Source organism: Aquarana catesbeiana, linkage group LG05 (assembly GCF_042186555.1).
Source record: "Aquarana catesbeiana isolate 2022-GZ linkage group LG05, ASM4218655v1, whole genome shotgun sequence".
NCBI lineage: Eukaryota > Metazoa > Chordata > Amphibia > Anura > Ranidae > Aquarana > Aquarana catesbeiana.
The window spans coordinates 120,167,361-120,186,580 of record NC_133328.1 but is presented as its reverse complement, the minus strand read 5'-3'; the positions used below and the strand labels follow the sequence as shown (position 1 = coordinate 120,186,580).

The following is a 19,220-nucleotide window of genomic DNA, read 5'->3' as shown; positions in this document are numbered from 1 at the left end:
CTGGCAGGACTTTTTTTACCGTCCTGCCAGCGCATCGCTCCAGTGTGCAAGCCCTCGGGGCTTGCACACTGGAATGAAAGCAGCGGCACTTTCGGGGCGGTTTGCAGGCGCTATTATTAGCGCAATAGCGCCTGCAAACCGCCACAGTGTGCAAGGGCTCTAAAGGCACATTTCTTTTTTTTAGTTTTGGATAGAGTGGAGAGGGATTAGAATGCCTAATAGGTTTTTATTACTGTCTGTGCCCCCCATTAGGGAGAGTCACCCTCTCTATTTGTCCTGTTTACCATTATCATTGAAAGTGAAAGTTAAAAAAAAAAAATCACAAATTTTGGGTTGTCCCCAGAAAAATAATAGATTGGAAATCTTCTAATGGGGACACTAGTTCTAGTGACCTGGGGGTCCTTAAGGAATTCCCTTAATTTGCTGGGATTTCCTCTCACTTCCTGTTTGGCTACGGGACAGGAACTGAAGGGAAATCTCTGCAATGGGACAGAGATGGCGAAAAAAAATCTGACGGGTTATGACCCTCCCTTGCTCTATCCAAAATGAACAACAAAGTTTTGCCTATAGTTATACTTTAACTTGAACAGTAAAACTGTTGTTATTACTGGTTAGAACACAAGTTCATTTTAACCACTTGACAACTGAGCACTTAGCTTTCGGTGCTCTCACATTTTGAATGACAATTACTCAGTCATGCAACACTGTACCCATATGAAATGTTTGTCCTTTTTTTCACACAAATAGAGCTTTTTTTTGGTGGTATTTAATCACCACTGCGTTTTTTATTTTTTGCGCTATAAATCAAAAAAGACTGAAAATTCGATTAAAAAAAAAAAATCTTTGTTTTTGTTAAAATTTATTGCGGAGTATTGGCGGAGTATTGGTAGAGTATTGGCAGAGTATTGCACAGTATTGCACAGTGTTGCAGTTTTGCAGAGTATTGCAATGTTGCAGAGTATTGCAGTTTTGGAGAGTGTTGCAGAGTATTGCAGTTTTGGAGATTGTTGCAGAGTATTGCAGTTTTGGAGAGTGTTGCAGAGTATTGCAGTTTTGGAGAGTGTTGCAGTTTATTGGCAGTGAGCAGCGCTGTGGGCACTAAACATCCAGCCCACAGTGCTTCTGCAATCTCTCCCCCTCTCCCTTCGCACTGTACAGATCGCTTTGTTTACAAGTGATCGCTCCGTCATTTGACGTAGCGATCACGAGGTAAACGGCCGCGATCAGCAGCTATTTACCGTGATCCGTGATGCGCCGGGTCCAGAGTGTTCCTGGGTGTGCGCCGCAAGGGGCGCGTGGGAGCAACATTCTGGAATGACGTCCCACGGACGTCCACCCAGAATAAGCGGACTGTGCTGTAGCCTTCTTTTGGCTATGGCCCAGTCGGCAAGTGGTTAAGTAGCAGGCTTCTTTCCCAAAAAGGTATGAAATTAGAGCATTATAGAAATATTTGAAAAAACAAATCATTTATCGAAAAATAAATACATAGATAGAAATGTAACATCTTTCTACTATGTAATCAATATCTGGGTATTGTCTTTTTTATTATTATTTTAGTTTGGGAGAGGTTGAGAAACTTGGTTCCAAAGAGTCTATCAGCACTATTACTTAAATGGTTATTTCACCTTTACGGGTTTTTGTCAAAAACATCCCCAAGCATTACAGCGTCCTCCATGTATCACTATGCAATGCTCTATTTTTTCAAAATAATGCATACTTTTTCATCTGCTTATTTAATTTCCCTCCCTTCTGCCCTGCAGAGGGCAGGATGTACTGCACGCTGGATGTGTGCACTCGGAAACTCAAGAACGAGCACCTGGCTACAATCCCTACCCATTAATGCACAGTCCACTCTCTCTTGCAGCTCAGCATCTTGTGATGGAGAAAATGAGTGCTTCTATGTGATTAATTTACTATAGGCAAATAGACTATCAGGTGCAGTTGCTCCAGAGCCTAATAAGTGAGACAAAGCTTCCCTTGGCTTCCCTACAATGTGCACAATCTATTTGCCTTTAGTAAATCAACCCCCATGCACACCTAACTCTGCGTTGCAGTAAAGTAACAAATGCACATTAACATGTGTTTTTTCAGCCCATTCATTTTTTTTCTCCTTGCTTTGTGCACTACTTGTATTAGTACATTTCAAAATGAATTGCACCTCACAGCACTGTATTGCCAGTAAAATGCAATGCAAAAAAACATGAATACGCCCTTCGTGATCTTGTCATGTGTGAGCTGCTGGGATTGCTAATGTTACAAGGTCCTTAGGATAGCAACAATTGGTTTTTATATTTTTGCAAATGAGTTACTTTTGGCGATGTCCACTCACATTTTCGTGATTAGGCCCCATTCACACCTGAGCGTTTTGTAGCTTGAAGCCTGAAGCTACAAAACGCTGGAGGGGAAAAAATCAATTATTCTCAATGGAGATGGTTCACATCTCCACTCCAAGTCGCCTGAAGCCGAACGCCTGAAGCTCAAACAAATTCTGGACCCTTTTTTGTCGCTTGAATCAGGCAGATTTGGGCGTATTTGGAGCGTTTGTATTCCCATAGAAACTAATGGAAACACTCGATTCAAGCGTCTTAGCGCGACATTGCACTTCTTTGAGCGTTTCTACGTGCATTTTACCACTTTTATCTGCTCAAGTGAAATAGATTTACATAAAGGAAATGACATAAACATACACAGGAAGTGCACAGATCACCATTTTTTGGTTATCAGACATGGAGGCAAGCAATATGGAGGGGGAAGTGGATGAGACAGTATGTCTTTTAGATCCGGAGAGCTTTATCCGAATGGTAAAGCAGCACCCCTGTCTCTATGATTCCAGAGATCCATGCTACAAGCTTCAAACGAGCAAGAGGAGGGCATGGAACTAGATTGCCAGCCAAGTGTTCACAAACCGGGCAGACCTAAATGTTCGTGTGAAGGATGATAAAGGTAAGATAAACCCCTGCAAACATAACTAACCACCAAACCAACCATAGGGAGATAATAGGATGATTGTTATTTAGTACATTGAAAAATAACAGAATAACAGTACTAGCACCAGAAAAAACAGTACTAGCTTATGCTTATATTCCTATGCATTGCTTACAAGATCATACATATGAGAAAACAGACAATAGATTGCAGTTCACTATGGCCACATATGTGTACACGCAAATTGCATGTGTTTAGGAATGTGGCCAGGATGAACTGGAATGGCACATCTATTGCCTCCTTCTCCGAAGTATATAGGTATAAGCACCTAATGCATAGGAGTATGAGTATAAACTAGTATTGTCAGCATGTCACAAATACGTGATGGCACACTCTGACCCTTAGTGGATATTGTATGGATACTGCACACAAAGATAAACATATATTTAAATAAAAAACACGAGACTTCTTATCAATACATCAAGCATTTTTATTAATTATTCAGTACAGCATAGTATATGGTTGTATTAACAAACAGATAAAGATAATAAAGATTGAAAATTATTCAATTGCCTCAAGCTGCCATGGGACCTGTCCTGCTGGAGACATAAAGTAGGACGCAAACTGATCCCTGACATGTGTACCTTGTCTGCTTCCACGAACACCAGTCCAGTGAGCTCTTTCCATGTTCTGATGTAATGGGTCCTCAAACTCAAATTCATCCCCCTGCCTTAAAAAGTTATGCAAGGCACATGCAGCTTTAACAGCACAGACCGCATTTTGCATGTTTAGAACAATGGGAGTGTGCAGGACCCGCCATTTGTTTGTTAAAATGCCAAATGCAGATTCGACAACTCGACGTGCTCTTGTTAGCCGATAATTGAATACACTCTTCTGTACAGTTAGATTGTGCCCCGAATAAGGCCGTAGAAGATGCTAACTCAGAGCAAAGGCCTCATCCCCCACAAAAATACGGGGTAGGGGAGGGCCATTTGTGCCCGGGAGTGGACTGTTTTCCGGAAGGTCCAGACTATTGGTACGTAGCATGTGTCCAAAAGAAGAATTCCCAAAAATAGTAGAGTCAGCGCTGCTGCCATATGACCCAATATCTATATAACAGAAGCAATAATTATCATCAGCCACTGCCATTAAAACAAACAAAAAATATTTCTTGTTAAAATACTGGCTTCCGCTACCCATGGGCTTTATGATCCGAATATGTTTCCCATCGATCGCTCCAACGCAATTGGGGAAGCTGCAGCGTTGCCAGAAAACTTCAGAGATCTGTGACCATTCTTCTGTTGTAGGTCTGTTAAACACAATATCCTTCAACACATCCCAAATAGCAGAGCAGGTGTCACAGACTATGTAACTTGTTGATTTTCCAACCCGAATGGCATAGTGTAGACTTGCTAATGATTGTCCGGTTGTTAGGTACCTACAAAGAAATAAATATATATATTTTAATTTGTTTTTTAACAGTTAAACTTCTCAAAGGCAAGTGGAAGAGTATACGGGATGCCTACACTCGACATCTACGACTGCTACGAGAATTTAGGAGTGGACCTGCGGCGTGTGCTCCTGCAGATTGTGTGCATGCCAAAGAATTGGAGTTCCTTCAGCCATTGCTGGCTTTGGGGTGGTAAGCTATCATCTGTACGAATGTCATTAAACAAAATGTAAAGAGAAGGTAATAATAATTCATTTCTATTTTCAGTACGGAAAACTGCTGGGAGGATAGTACTCCAAATAACGTTTTAGACAAGGATGCAAGCAGTCAGCAAGCAGGCCAAGCGTCAGCCAGTGAGCAAGCAAGCCAAGCATCAGGTGATCAAGCAAGAGCTTACGGAGAGCCAATCGTCGACTCCAGCACGTTCTACCTCTGTGACACCTGTGGGAGACGAGGAGTCCACACCACCCATTTGTGCTCGTGTACCTGCTAGAGCAACAAGAAGGAGGGCTCCTGAACCAGATTTTAACCACATGTTGGACATTATGGCCAGTATGTTGGAAAGAATGAACACCAACAGGTCTCATGTGCAGGTTTCTGCAAGGTGTCTGTAAGGTCTGATGGAGAAGGTACCATCAGAACTCCAAGCAGACATGTTGGCAGGTACCATCCGATACATAGCCACATTTATTCCGCCAACCACCACTTATAGGTCCTCAGAACCTCCACCACCTTATGGTCCTTATGCACATCTCCCCAACCCTATCTGCCAGCACCACATTCTTTACCCCTTCCTCAGTTGTCATCACCACATTCTGCCCCCCACCTTCCTCTTCCAACACCACCACCTTCTAATTGGCAGCATAATGAGAATCCCTCTACCTCCACCTGGTCACATTATGGCCATGCCATGAATGTGGTGAAGTTACCTAATGAGGCAGTCAACTCCTCCCAAACCTTCCATCACCTCTAATTTTTTTTGTTTTTGTTTTATGAGCTATGTTAGTTCTATTTCTTTTTTTTATATTGTTGAGCTTGTTGGAGCTTGTTGTGATACCAAAAAAAGTTATATTTCAAGAATATTTTCTATTTCTAAAAAAGTAAAGTTTTTTTTTTCTTTGTGTTTGGTGTTTATTTTATGCATAATAAAAAAAATTTAATATTGGGCTCTTCATGTAATAGTCTTTACAAATCACAAAAATAAGAAAAAATTACCTCAGTGTGATGATTAGTCGTTCCACAGGGGGTATACTGTTACAGAAATATGTGTCCATTCGTTGCAACCGACTACTGAGTAAACCCAGTAACTCATCAAAGCTGTGAGCAAAAATAACAAATGTGGGATTTATTAGTGGACATGATAAGAAAGGAACAATGTCAAACATTATGAATCCAAATAAGTTTGACTAACCTTTTTATGGACATCCTAGTGTAGTCCAAAAATGTATCCTCATGATAATGTAGGTCACTGTACATGACCCAAAAATGGCCTCTCTCTTCTCGATCAGCAATTACGGGGTGGATCCAGTATCTGTGTGCCCTCTTCTTTCTCCTCTCTCTTTCATGCAGAAAATATGACGTAACAGTGGCTGCTGCCATAAAACACGCCATCTCATCATCACTCATCTTTGCAGAGGACAACACAAACACATGGAGCAGGAAGCACAATGATGAACCGGAAGAAGAATATTCACCCAGGATGCAGATGAATAAATCTAAAAACATAGCAACAAATGATGAAACAGATGATCATTTTTCCTATTGGCTAAAAAAAAGAACCGCCAAAGTGCAAAAACGCCAGAAAACGCTGCATGCAAACACGCAAATATGCGCGACAAACGCCGGAAAAAACGCTCAAAAACTCTACGTTCAGGTGTGAATGGGGCCTTACAGGTCCTGTTGGTGTATTTTGATGAAAAGTAACTGGCATGGTGATATTTAGCAATTCTTGCTAATGATATAAAAGTTTATGATTCTTTAATAATATATTCATGGTAGAATACTGTGCCATAACTGCAGTGATTTGCATTTTGAACTTTTCATCTTTTCATTTTGAACTTTTCATCCAATTTTCTCCATTTCATGGTCACGGGTTTCTTTATGCATAAATAAAATAATGGAACATGCGTATTTAATTAATTTCTTTTATTTTCTTATGTTCTTGCAATTTCCTTTGGCGCAGGCCATAATCTAATCATTTCTTACGATCTTTAAAGACTTTCTAGATAAACTTCAAACATTTTTATTATTACAAATGTTTAATTATATAATTTTACCACCTTTTGTGTGGATTACTGAATGTTACTGTTGCGGAGTTATGGCTGTTGAGTCATCATTCAACCCAATTATTTTAACATTCTGTGCAACCAGTGAACAGGCTTTCTCGATGCTGTAAGATCAGATCTTTGTCTTCTTCCTTTGATCCCGAACATTTTCCTGCTTGTAGTTAATAGCTATCCAACGTTATTTAAACTTTGACTTTTTACAAAATCCACAGTCCTTTTTTTTTTCAGTTTTTTTTTTTTTGCTTGATAATCTTTAGTGAAGAAACACCTTCAATTGATTGTTTATATAACTAGGTCCTTTGTCACATTCATTATCTGTTTTAATGCCAACTTTCTTTTAGCTCTTTTATAATGTAGGATTGAAGGATTTCTAGGCATATACAGTAGTAGCTTCTAATAGAGTAATTCAAATAGTTACTTCAGCTTTGACTGAAAAATTTAGGGCCCTATGTATAAAGCAGAGGTTTGGCAAAAAAAGGCTTGTTTAGTACACTGACTCCAAAGACAGGGAATCACTATTAAAATAAATGGAGATATAGAACAAAGACTGGGAGCAGAGCACTTTCGTATGGCCTGTCAACATCATGTGGATGGCCTTTCCTGCAATCATGAGCTCCCTCTGCTGTGTTAGGCAGAGAGAGCCCCATGACATGAGGCAGGCTGCACACCGTGCCCCTGATGACATCAGTTATGATGAAATGAGTAGGTACAGAGCTAACACACGTGACTTGGTTTGAGAGCATTTTGCAAGACAAGCAACATTTTTAAATACATTTTTACTTGATATACAAGCGATGTCTTGATATACAAGTAGCGTCATATCACAACTGAGTTTAAAAGATAAAGGCATAAGTGTAGCAATATGGTTACATTTAATGAAGGTACAACATTTAGCAACTCGCTATCTCAACTCGCTTTCCACGTCAAGCCACGCTCTACTGCAGGGTAGTCTTCCCGGTCACGATTGCAGAGCGACATCGGTGAGAGCCAGTGGTGCGGAGGATGGTCTATGTGGACAGCTTTACCCTGGATGCCTGCGTACTTAGATGTGCCTCTTTTAATCATCAACCATGTGAGTTGCTAAATGTTGTACCTTCATTTATAAACGTAACAATATTGCTACACTTAGAAGCGCCTCTCTTCTCTTTTATACTCTGTAGCTCCTGCTGGATTTTGCTTTTAATCTCCTTGTGGAGGCTGCCATTTGTGGATGGACATCCACATTGCTATAACCTTTTTTTATATGGACTATAAACTGAAGGACTTATGAATAAATGGTTGTGGAAAAAATCATTTGCGTTTCCATTATTTCTTTTGGGAAAATTTGCTTTGATATACAAGTGCTTTGGATTACAAGCATGTTTCTGGAACGAATTATGCTCGCAATCCAAGGTTTTACTGTACTCTGCATATAAGCACATATTAATTTTAAAGTTGTGAGTAGTTCTATGTATCTGAAATCTGTTAAATGTTTTATGTGGTTATATTATAATTTTTTGGTGAATCTCTCTGGAAATACATGGATGGTATTGATTCAACACATGCTGGAGATTGTGATATACCATATGAATCCTGCTATATAGTATCTGTTGAACCCCTTTATGATGAGATTACAATTTACAGGCTAATTTGACTCTTTTAATAGGGTCTACCTGTTCCGGTAAGAGTCCATTTACGGAGGTGACAGTGCACTTGATGATCACAAGTACTGGCTCAACATAATATTTTTAATAGCACAGTGGTGGTTCTGCATATAACTGGGGCTGTTACACCATTTCCACATATATGCTTTTTCTATATTCTTATTGGACTAAATGTTGTTATTTATTTTGTATTTCACTATTCTTTGCTTGATTAATTCATTTTTCTAACATATGTTTTTACAGCATAACCTATAGCGCGGCAATTGATATACCTTTTACTTTGTTACACAGGTTGTCTTTTTTTTTTTTTTTTTTGCCAGCAGCTAATTTTGCACCTGCCAGTGCGATTTCTAGGATGTTTTTTAGGCTGCACATAGCAGCCTAAAATGGGCCATAAAGTGCAGACCTTAATGTGGAGTAACACTGTGCTGTACTGTATAGTGGAGGGCAGATAGTGATATGCACTTTCCCTCTAATATTTTTAGAATAGGTCAGGTATTGCTGTACTTGTCTCTCTTGGGAACTTTTCCTTAATGCTCACCTAAAGAGAAAGTGGTAGGAAAACTCTTCATTAGAGGTTGGAACTTGTGCCAGGTTTTGAAAGCTGTACATGTGTCTTTTTGGGAGTTTTCCCTTAAATTGTTATTTATAACCTTTTTTAAAAAATAATTTTGGTAGAGTGAGAAAGGATTCAAAATCTGGCCAGGTTTTAGTATTGTTGTAGGCCTCATTGGAGACATTCCTTCAATTCCTGTCAGATTAAAAGGTTGTTCTCAGAAGAGGAAGTGAGAGGAAAGCTCTTTACCAGCAACACAGACACGTGTAAAAATACTTTTTTTTTTTTTTTTTTTTAAAGTAGAAGCTAGAAATTCTGTCAGCTTTTTATTATTGTCTGTTTCCCCATTGCAGATTTTCCCTCACTTCTTGTCTGGTACAACTTTGTCAGAGTGAAGGGAATCTCTTTAATGGAGCCCTTTATAGCAGTAAAAGCTGACAGCGGTTATTATAAAAAAAAGTTTATATAGGTATAGATACATTTTAACTTCTTATCCTGTTGTCTTTTAGTACCATATTGTGGATTGGATTATAACTTGTGTAACTGAACTCCTTCTACCTGGATCTATTCAAAACCTACATATAGCTTTATAAATTTCACCGCTACCTCTGCTATTGATATGCACAAGAGCAGCAGCTCTCTCCCTCCTCACAGACTCAGAGACAGCAGGCTCCCACAGCTGTCAATCACAGCCAGTGAGGAGGAGCAATGGGCAGGGTGAGCCATGCTCTGTGTCTATTGGCACACAGAGCCAGCTTGGAAGCAAGGGGTGGGGGGGAGGGGAGCCACCGAGCTCTGGTGCGGGACCCAAGAAGAGGAGGAACGGGGAATTGCTTTAAAAACAAATGAATAAAACAAAAACGTTTTCTAACGATTTTGTTTTATATCGCCATGTGATTGAAACCTCAAATTTCTATCGGCCCACTGTAATGGCTTTTGCACAGACTCTTCTTTAATGATTAATTTCTGTCCTCTTCATTGGCCAGATGTTTGCCCTTTGTTAATTGCTTTCTCATTCATTAAATAAAGTTACTTGAAAAAAAAAAAAGTACAAAAATTGCTAAAGTTTCTCTTTAACAACTTTCGTACCGCCCGCCGTCGTTATACGTTGACGTAGAATACCGGGGTTATGGCAGCAGGTAGCTGCCAATACCCCAGTATATTCTTAAATGGTGGATGGTCAGCTTTCTGATAAAAGTGGTCTCTGTGGCGGATTCGCCGCGAGATCACTTTTATCGGGGGCAGAAGAGGGCTCCTCTCCCCTCTGAGGTATGGAGCCGAGTGAGGGAAAGCTGGCCCCCGCTCAGCTCCATAACATTGTATGACGAAAGCGTCGTCAAACGTCACTTCTGCTCAATGGTCTTAAAGGAGAATTTTTTTTTTTTAAATCCATTTAATTCTTATTTATTTTTTTTTATTGCATTTAAGTGTAAATGTGAGATCTGAGGTCTTTTTGATCCCAGATCCCATATTTAAGAGGTCCTGTCCTGCTTTTTTTCTATTACAAGGGATGTTTACATTCCTTGTAAGAGGAATAAAAGTGACCCAAACTTTTTTTTTTAAAAGGACAGTGTTAAAATGAAAAATAAATAAATAAGAAAACAAAATTTAAATGCCCCGGACTTGCGTGCATAAGCGAACACGTGAGCAGGAATCGGTAATCAGGAATGAATCAGAGTCCAGAGGCAGAGTCAGGGTAAGCCGGGTTCAGCAACAGGTATCAGGCAGGGTATAACAGGAATCAGAAGATAGGGACACAGCTAAAGACCAGTCAGAGCACCCTTTAAATAGGCTGTCATTTCTCTTACACCGCTGTTGCCCGTGAGTGCGCACATGTGTGTGCCAGAGCAGTTCTCTTACACACCAGCTCTCTTCTCTGCCCCTCCAGCGCTCACTGGAGTGCCGGGCTGTGCTGGCTCAGCCATCTGGGTGGACCAGTCAGCACTGTTTCTGAGTCAGAGCACCCTTTAAATAGGCCGTCAGGCGCCAATTGGCATTAGGGACGCGCACCTGTGAGTGCACGCAGTCCGTTGCGCACACGCGTGCGCATCAGCGCCCTGGAAGTCCGCTGTTGCCCGTGAGCGCATGCATGCGCAAGTGTGTGTGCCAGAGCAGTTCTTTTACACCACTGTTGCCCGTGATATATATATAATGTTTGGGGGTTCTAAGTAATTTTCTAGCAAAAAAAAAAAGATGATTTTAACTTGTAAACACCAAGTTTTGAAAAGTAGGCTTGGTCCTTAAGTGGTTAATGTAGGAACACATTGAAATCACTCGTGAGTTTGTGTATCGGGTGAAATGATGTGGTTAAATGCTTGGTAGGTCTTAGGTCTTGTCACCATGGTGGCATTTTTTGTCATCGTGTATAGATTGTGGGCTGTCGCATAGGAATATAGGTGAACATGCTGTCTTGCTGCAATAGTCTATCTGTGCCTTACTAACAAAACCACTGGAGTATTTGCTTTTTGGCTTGGCCTGAGGTCAGGCCAGAACATCAATCATCAGAATCATTATTTAATATTAAATCATCCTGTGCAGCATGCTGACGGCATGTCCTTTTTCATTTAGAAATGAAATGTCTTCTGTACTAAATCACTGCTTGTTTTTAACAACCTGCTACAAGCTGATGGGATTTTGATAAATGAATCAACTTCTCAGGACACTGGATCACAAATCATCATTAGTACTTTTGTGAGAACAACAAAGAGAAAATATTGTCAATACCCTAAATGATCACAACAGTTTTATGATTTGATTAATTTACCTACTTAAAGTGGAGTTCCACCCAAAAATGGAACTTCCACTTTTTGGATTCCTCCCCCCCTCTGGTGTCACATTTGGCACATTTCAGGGGGGAGGAGGGAGCAGATACTTGTCTAATACAGTTATTTGCTCCCACTTCCTGGCATAGATCACCGCGGTGATTGCGGTGACCTACGCCACTTCCGCCGCCTATCCCGTCCTCCCCCGCTGTATTCTGTGAGACACAGAATACAGCAGGGACCTGAGAGGATGCGCAGTGCGACTCGCGCATGCGCAGTAGGGAACCAGGAACTGAAGTCGCACAGCTTCACTTCCTTATTCCCTTACCGAGGATGGCAGCGGCAGCAGCCGAGAGCCGAAGGACGGATCGGCTTCGGCTGCCGACACCGCGGGCTCCCTGGACAGGTAAGTGTCCATATATTAAAAGTCAGCAGCTGCAGTATTTGTAGCTGCTGGCTTTTAATATTTTTTTTCATCAGACCTCCGCTTTAAAGTAAACCATGCCATTCTTCTTGCATAGAGGATGTTGTAAGCTTATTATTTCTCCCTATCTCCTGCTACAACACTATAACAGCTATGAAAACCTGGTGTAAAAATATACCGTATTTATTGGCGTATAACACGCACCCCAAGGTTAGGAGGGAATTTTAAGGAAAAAAACTTACATTTAAATGCCCATCAATGCAGCCTCATCAGTGTCCATCTGCAGCCTTGTCAGTGTCCATCTGTAGCCTTGTCCCCATTGCAGCATTGTCCCCCATTGCAGCCTTGTCAGTGTCCATCTGTAGTCTTGTCCCCATTGCAGCATTGTCCCCCATTGCAGCCTTGTCAGTGTCCATCTGTAGTCTTGTCCCCATTGCAGCATTGTCCCCCATTGCAGCCTTGTCAGTGTCCATCTGTAGTCTTGTCCCCGATTGCAGCCTTGTCCCCCATTGCAGCCTTGTCCCCCATTGCAGCCTTGTCAGTGTCCATCTGTAGTCTTGTCCCCGATTGCAGCCAATTGCAGCCTTGTCAGTGTCCATCTGTAGCCTTGCCCTGTGTCGTTTGAATCTTTGAAAATGGCGCCACCATTCTCGGCGGCTCTAGGCCATTCTCGGCGGCTTTCGGACGCACTCGGCTTTCGGCGGCTCCTGCGGGACTGCGGGACAAAATTTGCACTTGATCAGAGATGGATGAGAGGGCTCTTTGGTAATGGGTAGACTTTGTCATGGGGTGTGATGGGGGCTCTCATATATAGGGGAGACTCTGATCTCATGGGGGGCCTCTGGCATGAAAGGGGGTCTGATGTAATGGAGGGGACCTCTGATGTAATATGAGTAAAGCTGGGTACACATGTGCCGAAAATTGGCTGGTTCAGCAGGAACCGGACATCTTTTGGTCCGTGTGTACTCCTCTCTGTCGAACGTCTGGCTTCTTTTGAATCATTCTGCAAAAAACAGCACTCGATCAGAGCATGCGGCTAATGGTTGCAGCACTGATCTGTGTGTTCTGACAGGGGAGAGGGGAAGCCCCCACTTTCAGAATACAATCGTGTGGCAGGGGAGATATTTGCATTTATATTGCTTATGAGGATGCAAGGACCTGTCAGGTTTTTTCGTTCCACCCGCTGATTGAATGAAAAAAACTGTGCATGTGTACTCTGCTTTAAGACTAACCATCCATATTCCCATCACTCAAGTTTTTGGAAGATGCTCTAGGATACTGGGTGCTGCAGCAACCACCAGCAGGAGACTGAATCATGCATGACACAGGGTAGATATTTACCAGCACACCAAGGATCTGCACATTAAAACGGAGCTCCACCCAAAAGGGGGAGTTCTCCGCATTATGTCCTCCTCCTCCCCTGCCCCTGTTTGTGAAATGGCACTTTTAGGGAGGTAGAGGGGAGCGGGTACCTGATTTCGTCACTGCAGGGCCATTCACAATGCATAGCACAGCACATGTGCAGTGGGCACCAGGTTGTGAAGCCGCAAACTGTCACAGCCAGATGCCCACAGTTTTGATGCCGGGGTGAGCCCATCGCTGGATAGTGGGACAGGTGAATTAAAAGTCAGCAGCTACAGTTTTTGTAGCTGCTGGCTTTTAGTTTTTACACAGGAGACTGGAGCTCCTCTTTAAGTTCAAACAGTTTTTCATTGAAGTATGATCACATCACAAACGAGAGTCACGCAGGACCCCTTCGTCAGGTCATCACATACCTGACGAAGGGGTCCTGCGTGACTGCAAAACATTGCACACTCTTGTTTGTGACGTGATCATACTTCAATGAAAAACTGTTTGAACTTAACTTGAAGATCCATGGTGTGCTGACAAACATCTACACTGCTTGAAAGCTGGTAGCCAGCGTAACAGCCGGCTTTTATTGAACGGGCATGCCGGAAAACATCCAATCAGCACTTGCAATGGCTGTAAATGCTGATCAGTATCTTCTGGTGTGTGTGTAAGGGGGGGGGGTGGTTAGTCTCCCTGTCAGAACACAATAGAACAGCGGGGAGATTGCTGTACTAACATCGATTGTGTTTGTACATCGATCTGCCAGGTTTTTTCGTTCAGCCCGTCGGGTTGAACGAAAAAAAAACTCTCTATGTCTACCAGGCATTAGTCTCATGTGACGAGGGGACTCTGATGCGAAAGGGGGCTTCTGATATGAAGTTTATTTCATTAAGGTGATTGTGTGCATCATCCCAGGCTCAGGTTTCCCATTGATAAATAACATTTATGTTTTCTTACATTTTAGACTTCCGTGCCTTGAGATTTTGCATATTTTTAAAGGGTGCCGCATGCTGCATTAAAGAGCAGAAATGTTATTGTATTGGTTTGTCCATTGTTGATCATTTTTACAGTGCTAAAAATTGCCTTGGATGTATTTATAACTAGTGCAGCCTGCAATTTTTTTTTTAAAGTTCCACAGCTACTGCTTATTATTATCCTTGACATATTTGTACTCTTTCAGTTTGTTGCCTTATTAATTATACAAGTAAGATTTTTTTTTTCTTTGAACAATGAGTTCTAACTGCAATCTTTTAGCATTTACCGCCTCTGCCCTTAAAGTAGAACTGAGCTCTTTCAGAAGGATAGTATTGTAGATTACTGTAAGTTAAAAAATACTGCTTTCCCCTTACATTGTTTGTGTTTGTGCTCCCTGCACTGTGCACATCCTGTACATTTTTTGTATGAACAGGTTTTGTGATGGAGGGGGGCTTTGCAGTGGAAGGGGGGAGGGGTTGAGAATTTATGCTAGGAGGGGTGATTTTTTTTTTTTTTTTTTTTTTGGAGGGGGGATTTGTGCTGGTGGGATTTGGGGGGAGAGAGGATTTGAACTGGGAGCAGGGATGGGGGGAGGGTGCAAAGATTTCTGCTGGGAGGGGGGATTTGTACTGGGAGGAGGGGGGATTTATTCTTAGGGGATGGGTTCAGAGGATGCAGATTAGTGCTAATTTTTTTTTTTGGGGGGGGGGGGGGGATTTTGCTGACACATAATGCTGATACATCTTGAAGGGGGAGGGGGCAGTTTGGCATGTTCACCCTGGGCTCTAAATAACCTTGTCCTGACACTGATCCCCAGTTGTAACTTAATTTTAAGAAGGGGATAAAAGAAAATGATTTTTTTTTTACATTGCAGGTGTTTTAGGTACACTTTCATAGTACATATCTCATGAATTGCAGAATGAAATTATTTGACTAATTTATTACATTTTTTTACTTTCTTTCTATTAGGATAGCTGGGAGATTGTAGAAGGCCTTCGGGGAAGCAATAGCTGCACCCAGGAACCACAGAAACAAGAAGGCTTCCTGCTGAAGAGAAGGAAATGGCCTCTCAAAGGCTGGCACAAAGTACGTGTATTACGTTATCTTGCTTATGGGTTTACTGTTGTAGTTTGTATTAGTTTTATTGTAAATAGTTTTATTGTAAAGTGCAAAATCTAGCCTTAAAACAGAAGGCGTTTACATATTACTATGCAACTATTACAAATGCTGAAAACAAGGAATTTACCCATTCTGCTTACATGTCTTTTGAGCTTGTTAACTTTCAGTACTACAATGTGGAAACATGACTTTGTGTTGTATGTCTTTGGAAGGGGATGCAAAGAAAAAAATAATATTTTTGACATTGCAGCAACATGAACAACAAGATATTTTTCGGGGGGTTGTGAAAGTGTATGTTAAAATCAAAAACTTTTTGCTTTCACTTCCATTGAGGGACACAGGATTTCATAGACTGTTGGGTTACACTGCCAACTACAAGAGAAATGCACACTAGCAAAAGAAAAAAAAACACACAAACATTCACTCTAAATGAATACTAAAATCCAAAACATAAAGTCCAAAGTAGTAAGATCTTCCACCAAATTATCCACGTGTACCACCAAATTATTCACGTGCACCAATATCTTTTACGTCTAATCCCCAGTGCTACTCATGCATACATCTCTTGTGAACATTATATGCCCACCTCCAGACTAGACCTTGAAGGCTACTTAAGAGTCACGTGCGCTTTTGTACTCTTCCCTATCTGCAAACAAGATGGCTTCAAATTCACTCCACCACAGATGGCTCCCACTGTTCCACGGATCCTCCACTCACATAAGAAGCTTTACTTTATTTCATTCATGAAAGAAAAATAGTGACTGATAGTGCTTTCCATACAGTAAAAACAGTCAATATGACACTCACAAGTCAGTGCACACACAGTGCTATGTACAACGCATATCAAACTCAGGCAGCTCTCTGTCTCACCACTCCCACTAATGGTCACCGACTGACCCCGCACGCAGCAACCTTATGTTTAATTATTGATACATATGCAAATTTATACATATCTTTGTATGTTTGATGATTTTTGTGGTGTAATGGGTAATCACGTAGTGGCTGCGCTGATTGATAATTAGGTTTTGTGCTTTCCAGCACAGGACAACCCCCTCTACAACCATCAAGTGTTTTTGCTAGTGTCCTCAGCAGAATGGGCATGGTTTTCTTCAGCTCTGCTGTTCTGTGTTCTTTTGGAAATTCTACGATCAACAGCTGCTGCTAGATATGTTAAATCCTGAAAGTCTTTTCAGTCAGCCAAGGAGCACTAATAGATTCTTGCCAGATATGGTAAATCCTGTAAGTCTCTCCAGTTAGCCAATGTGCATTGGAAGATTCTTGCTGCATATGTTAAATCCTGGAAGTCTCTTGAGTTAGCCACCAAGTGCAGGTTTCCTAGTTTATACTGGTGTTCTCTCTGTGAATTTCTGGAAGTTTCTCCAATCATCTTTTTCAGTTACTGGTGGATTAAAGCTAGATGTGGAAATTTCTTTACAGATCTTCTGTTAGCTAAGCAGTACAGGTTCCCAGTTTATTGTAATTACGTCCTCTGGTGTTCTCTTTCCGACAGTCATCCAGTTGACACTGACTAACATCTGTTTTCCAGTTCAAACAGGACTCTAGTCAGGCCAGTATGTTTGGGGATGCCTTATAGAGTTATCCATCCAGAGCTGAGGCAGTTTTCTTGTTCTTGTCAAGCAGGCTTATGCTGGATTGAGATTTTTTTGGGGTCTTAAACCTGGTACACATGGGCCGAATATCAGCTGGTATTGGCCAGTTCAACAGAAACTGGAAAACCAGCATCCGATTGGCATCTGATCAGTGCTCGCTGCCAGTGCTGACCAGTGTGTTCTGGCGGGGCAGATCTCTGTACTAACAGCGGGGAGATTGCTGCACTAACATTGCATAGTTAGTACATCGGCTTCTCCTGAGCGGCTCAGTTTTTTTTCATTCAGCCCGCTGGGTTGAACGAAAAAAAAAAAACTGATAGTGTGTACCTAGCCTTAGACTACATATACTGTATGTGGTATTTGCTACTAAAGCAATTGTAGCTAACTTGCCATTTTGTGAAAGGATTCTCCTCTTTTTTTCTGAGCTTACTTTTCTTGTATGTCCTTTTCAGGTTGGTAATATGAGTAAGCTCTCCTCTTTTTTTTTTTTCTGCTTGAGACTATAGAAGAGGAGTGGTTTTGGTTAAATTTTTCTCACCTATTTATCTCAGGCAACTTAATGAGGCTCATCTCTTTCAGTATAGAACATGCGGAAGTGAGCACAAAGTGAGCACAAACACATCCATGCTCTATATTTGCTTGCGTAAAGCAAATAAGATAGATTTGGAGAATGTCTGGAATGCACAGTGATTAACAGTACATTTGCTGTACAGGATTCCTGGGCACCCTGTCCTTGCAAGGGATTTGGTCTCCTGATCAACCTGTGGAACTTTGGGTGATTTGGCTGCCTCTGCATTGTTGGGCTGGCCTGCTTGAAGGTCATCTGACACAGATTCCATCAGATAGCTCAATGGTGATGGTGTACATTAAAGTGGTTGTAAACCCTTTACAACCACTTTAACCTACAGGTAAGCCTAGATTAAGACTTACCTGTAGGTGCTTGAAATATCTCCCAGACCTGCACGGTCTAGGAGATATTTGCAAATCGCCATAGGGCGATTTCTTCTGTGCATGCGCCAGAGTTAGAAAGGGCACGCTGTGCTGTTTCTAGCTCGGATCATGCAGTTAAAGGTGGCTCCGGCACGCATGCGCGGGAGTGACGTCACGTGATTCCGGCCAGTAACAGAGCCGGAGTTCGCGACCCCGGAAGGAAGAGGGGTGAAGAATGGATGCTCGCTACTAGCGAGGAAGACGGGGACATTGCGGGCTTCTCCTGCAGGTAAGTGTCACATAATGGGCTACTATGCAATGCATAGTAGCCCATTATGCTTTACCTTTGCAGGGAAACAAAGAGGAAGTAACACCCATCAGGGTTTACTTCTTCTTTTAACCATCAAGGAGAAATCACAAGTCTCACCTTGTCAAGTCAGATGGTTCAGATCCTGAACATCACGTTCCCGATTTTTCTGCCTAGGTGTAGATATTTGGCAGACAGACCTCTTCAGTTGGCAGCATCTAGATCTGGGGGAGTGGTCCCTATATCCGAAGGTGTTCCAGGACCTGTGTCACAGGTGAAAGATGCTAAATGTTGACCATCTGACCTTCAGGTTCAGTTTCAATGGAGCAAGAACAACAAAAATGGACTTTATAGGCACCAATTATAAAAAATACATAGATCCTTATTAAACATATAGTACAAAAATATACTTTAAAAATGTTGCAAGTAAATGCAAACAGCTAGCTGAACATCTCTAGTGTATATTAAATACAGTAAATACATAACAATTGAAGAGATAGAATGAAATCCTACAGTCATTTTAGGATATGAAAGAAAGAAGCTCTACATGTTTCGCAATTTGATTGCTTCTTCAGGAGCTAATAAAATATTCTACAGGAGAGAGACACAATTACAAGCAGTCAGTAACAAAAAACAAACAAAGTTTAAAGATAGGAAGTCTCAAATTGTTTGCAGGGAGTATCAGGAGGTCACCAAAATTGAATACTCCCAGAGCTAGCGTGCATGCGGTGATACAGCGTACACGTGGGGGGCGTGCCTGGTATGGAGCGTAATAGAATGTAGAAAAAGATAGTGGTGGTTGAGGGGAAAAAAATCAACCATCAAAAAGAATGCCGATGGTGAGCCCATAAACAGTTAAAGAAGTCAATGAGTTGACTCCATGC

General features: G+C 41.6%; 1 protein-coding gene and 1 long non-coding RNA gene across 3 annotated transcripts in view; both read left to right on the top strand.

The window, feature by feature from the left end:
• OSBPL3 (oxysterol binding protein like 3) overlaps nt 1-19,220 on the top strand; it is a 320,546-nt gene that overhangs the window by 165,588 nt on the left and 135,738 nt on the right. For both annotated transcript variants that reach the window (XM_073630125.1, XM_073630126.1), the window contains one exon: nt 15,340-15,456. In XM_073630125.1, the coding sequence (XP_073486226.1) occupies nt 15,340-15,456 (117 nt within the window). The remainder of the gene's footprint in view (nt 1-15,339; nt 15,457-19,220) is intronic.
• Nucleotides 2,149-5,537, top strand: LOC141145821 (uncharacterized). The gene is made up of 3 exons (XR_012244658.1): nt 2,149-2,943; nt 4,408-4,567; nt 4,643-5,537. It is a non-coding gene; the product is annotated as an uncharacterized lncRNA (long non-coding RNA).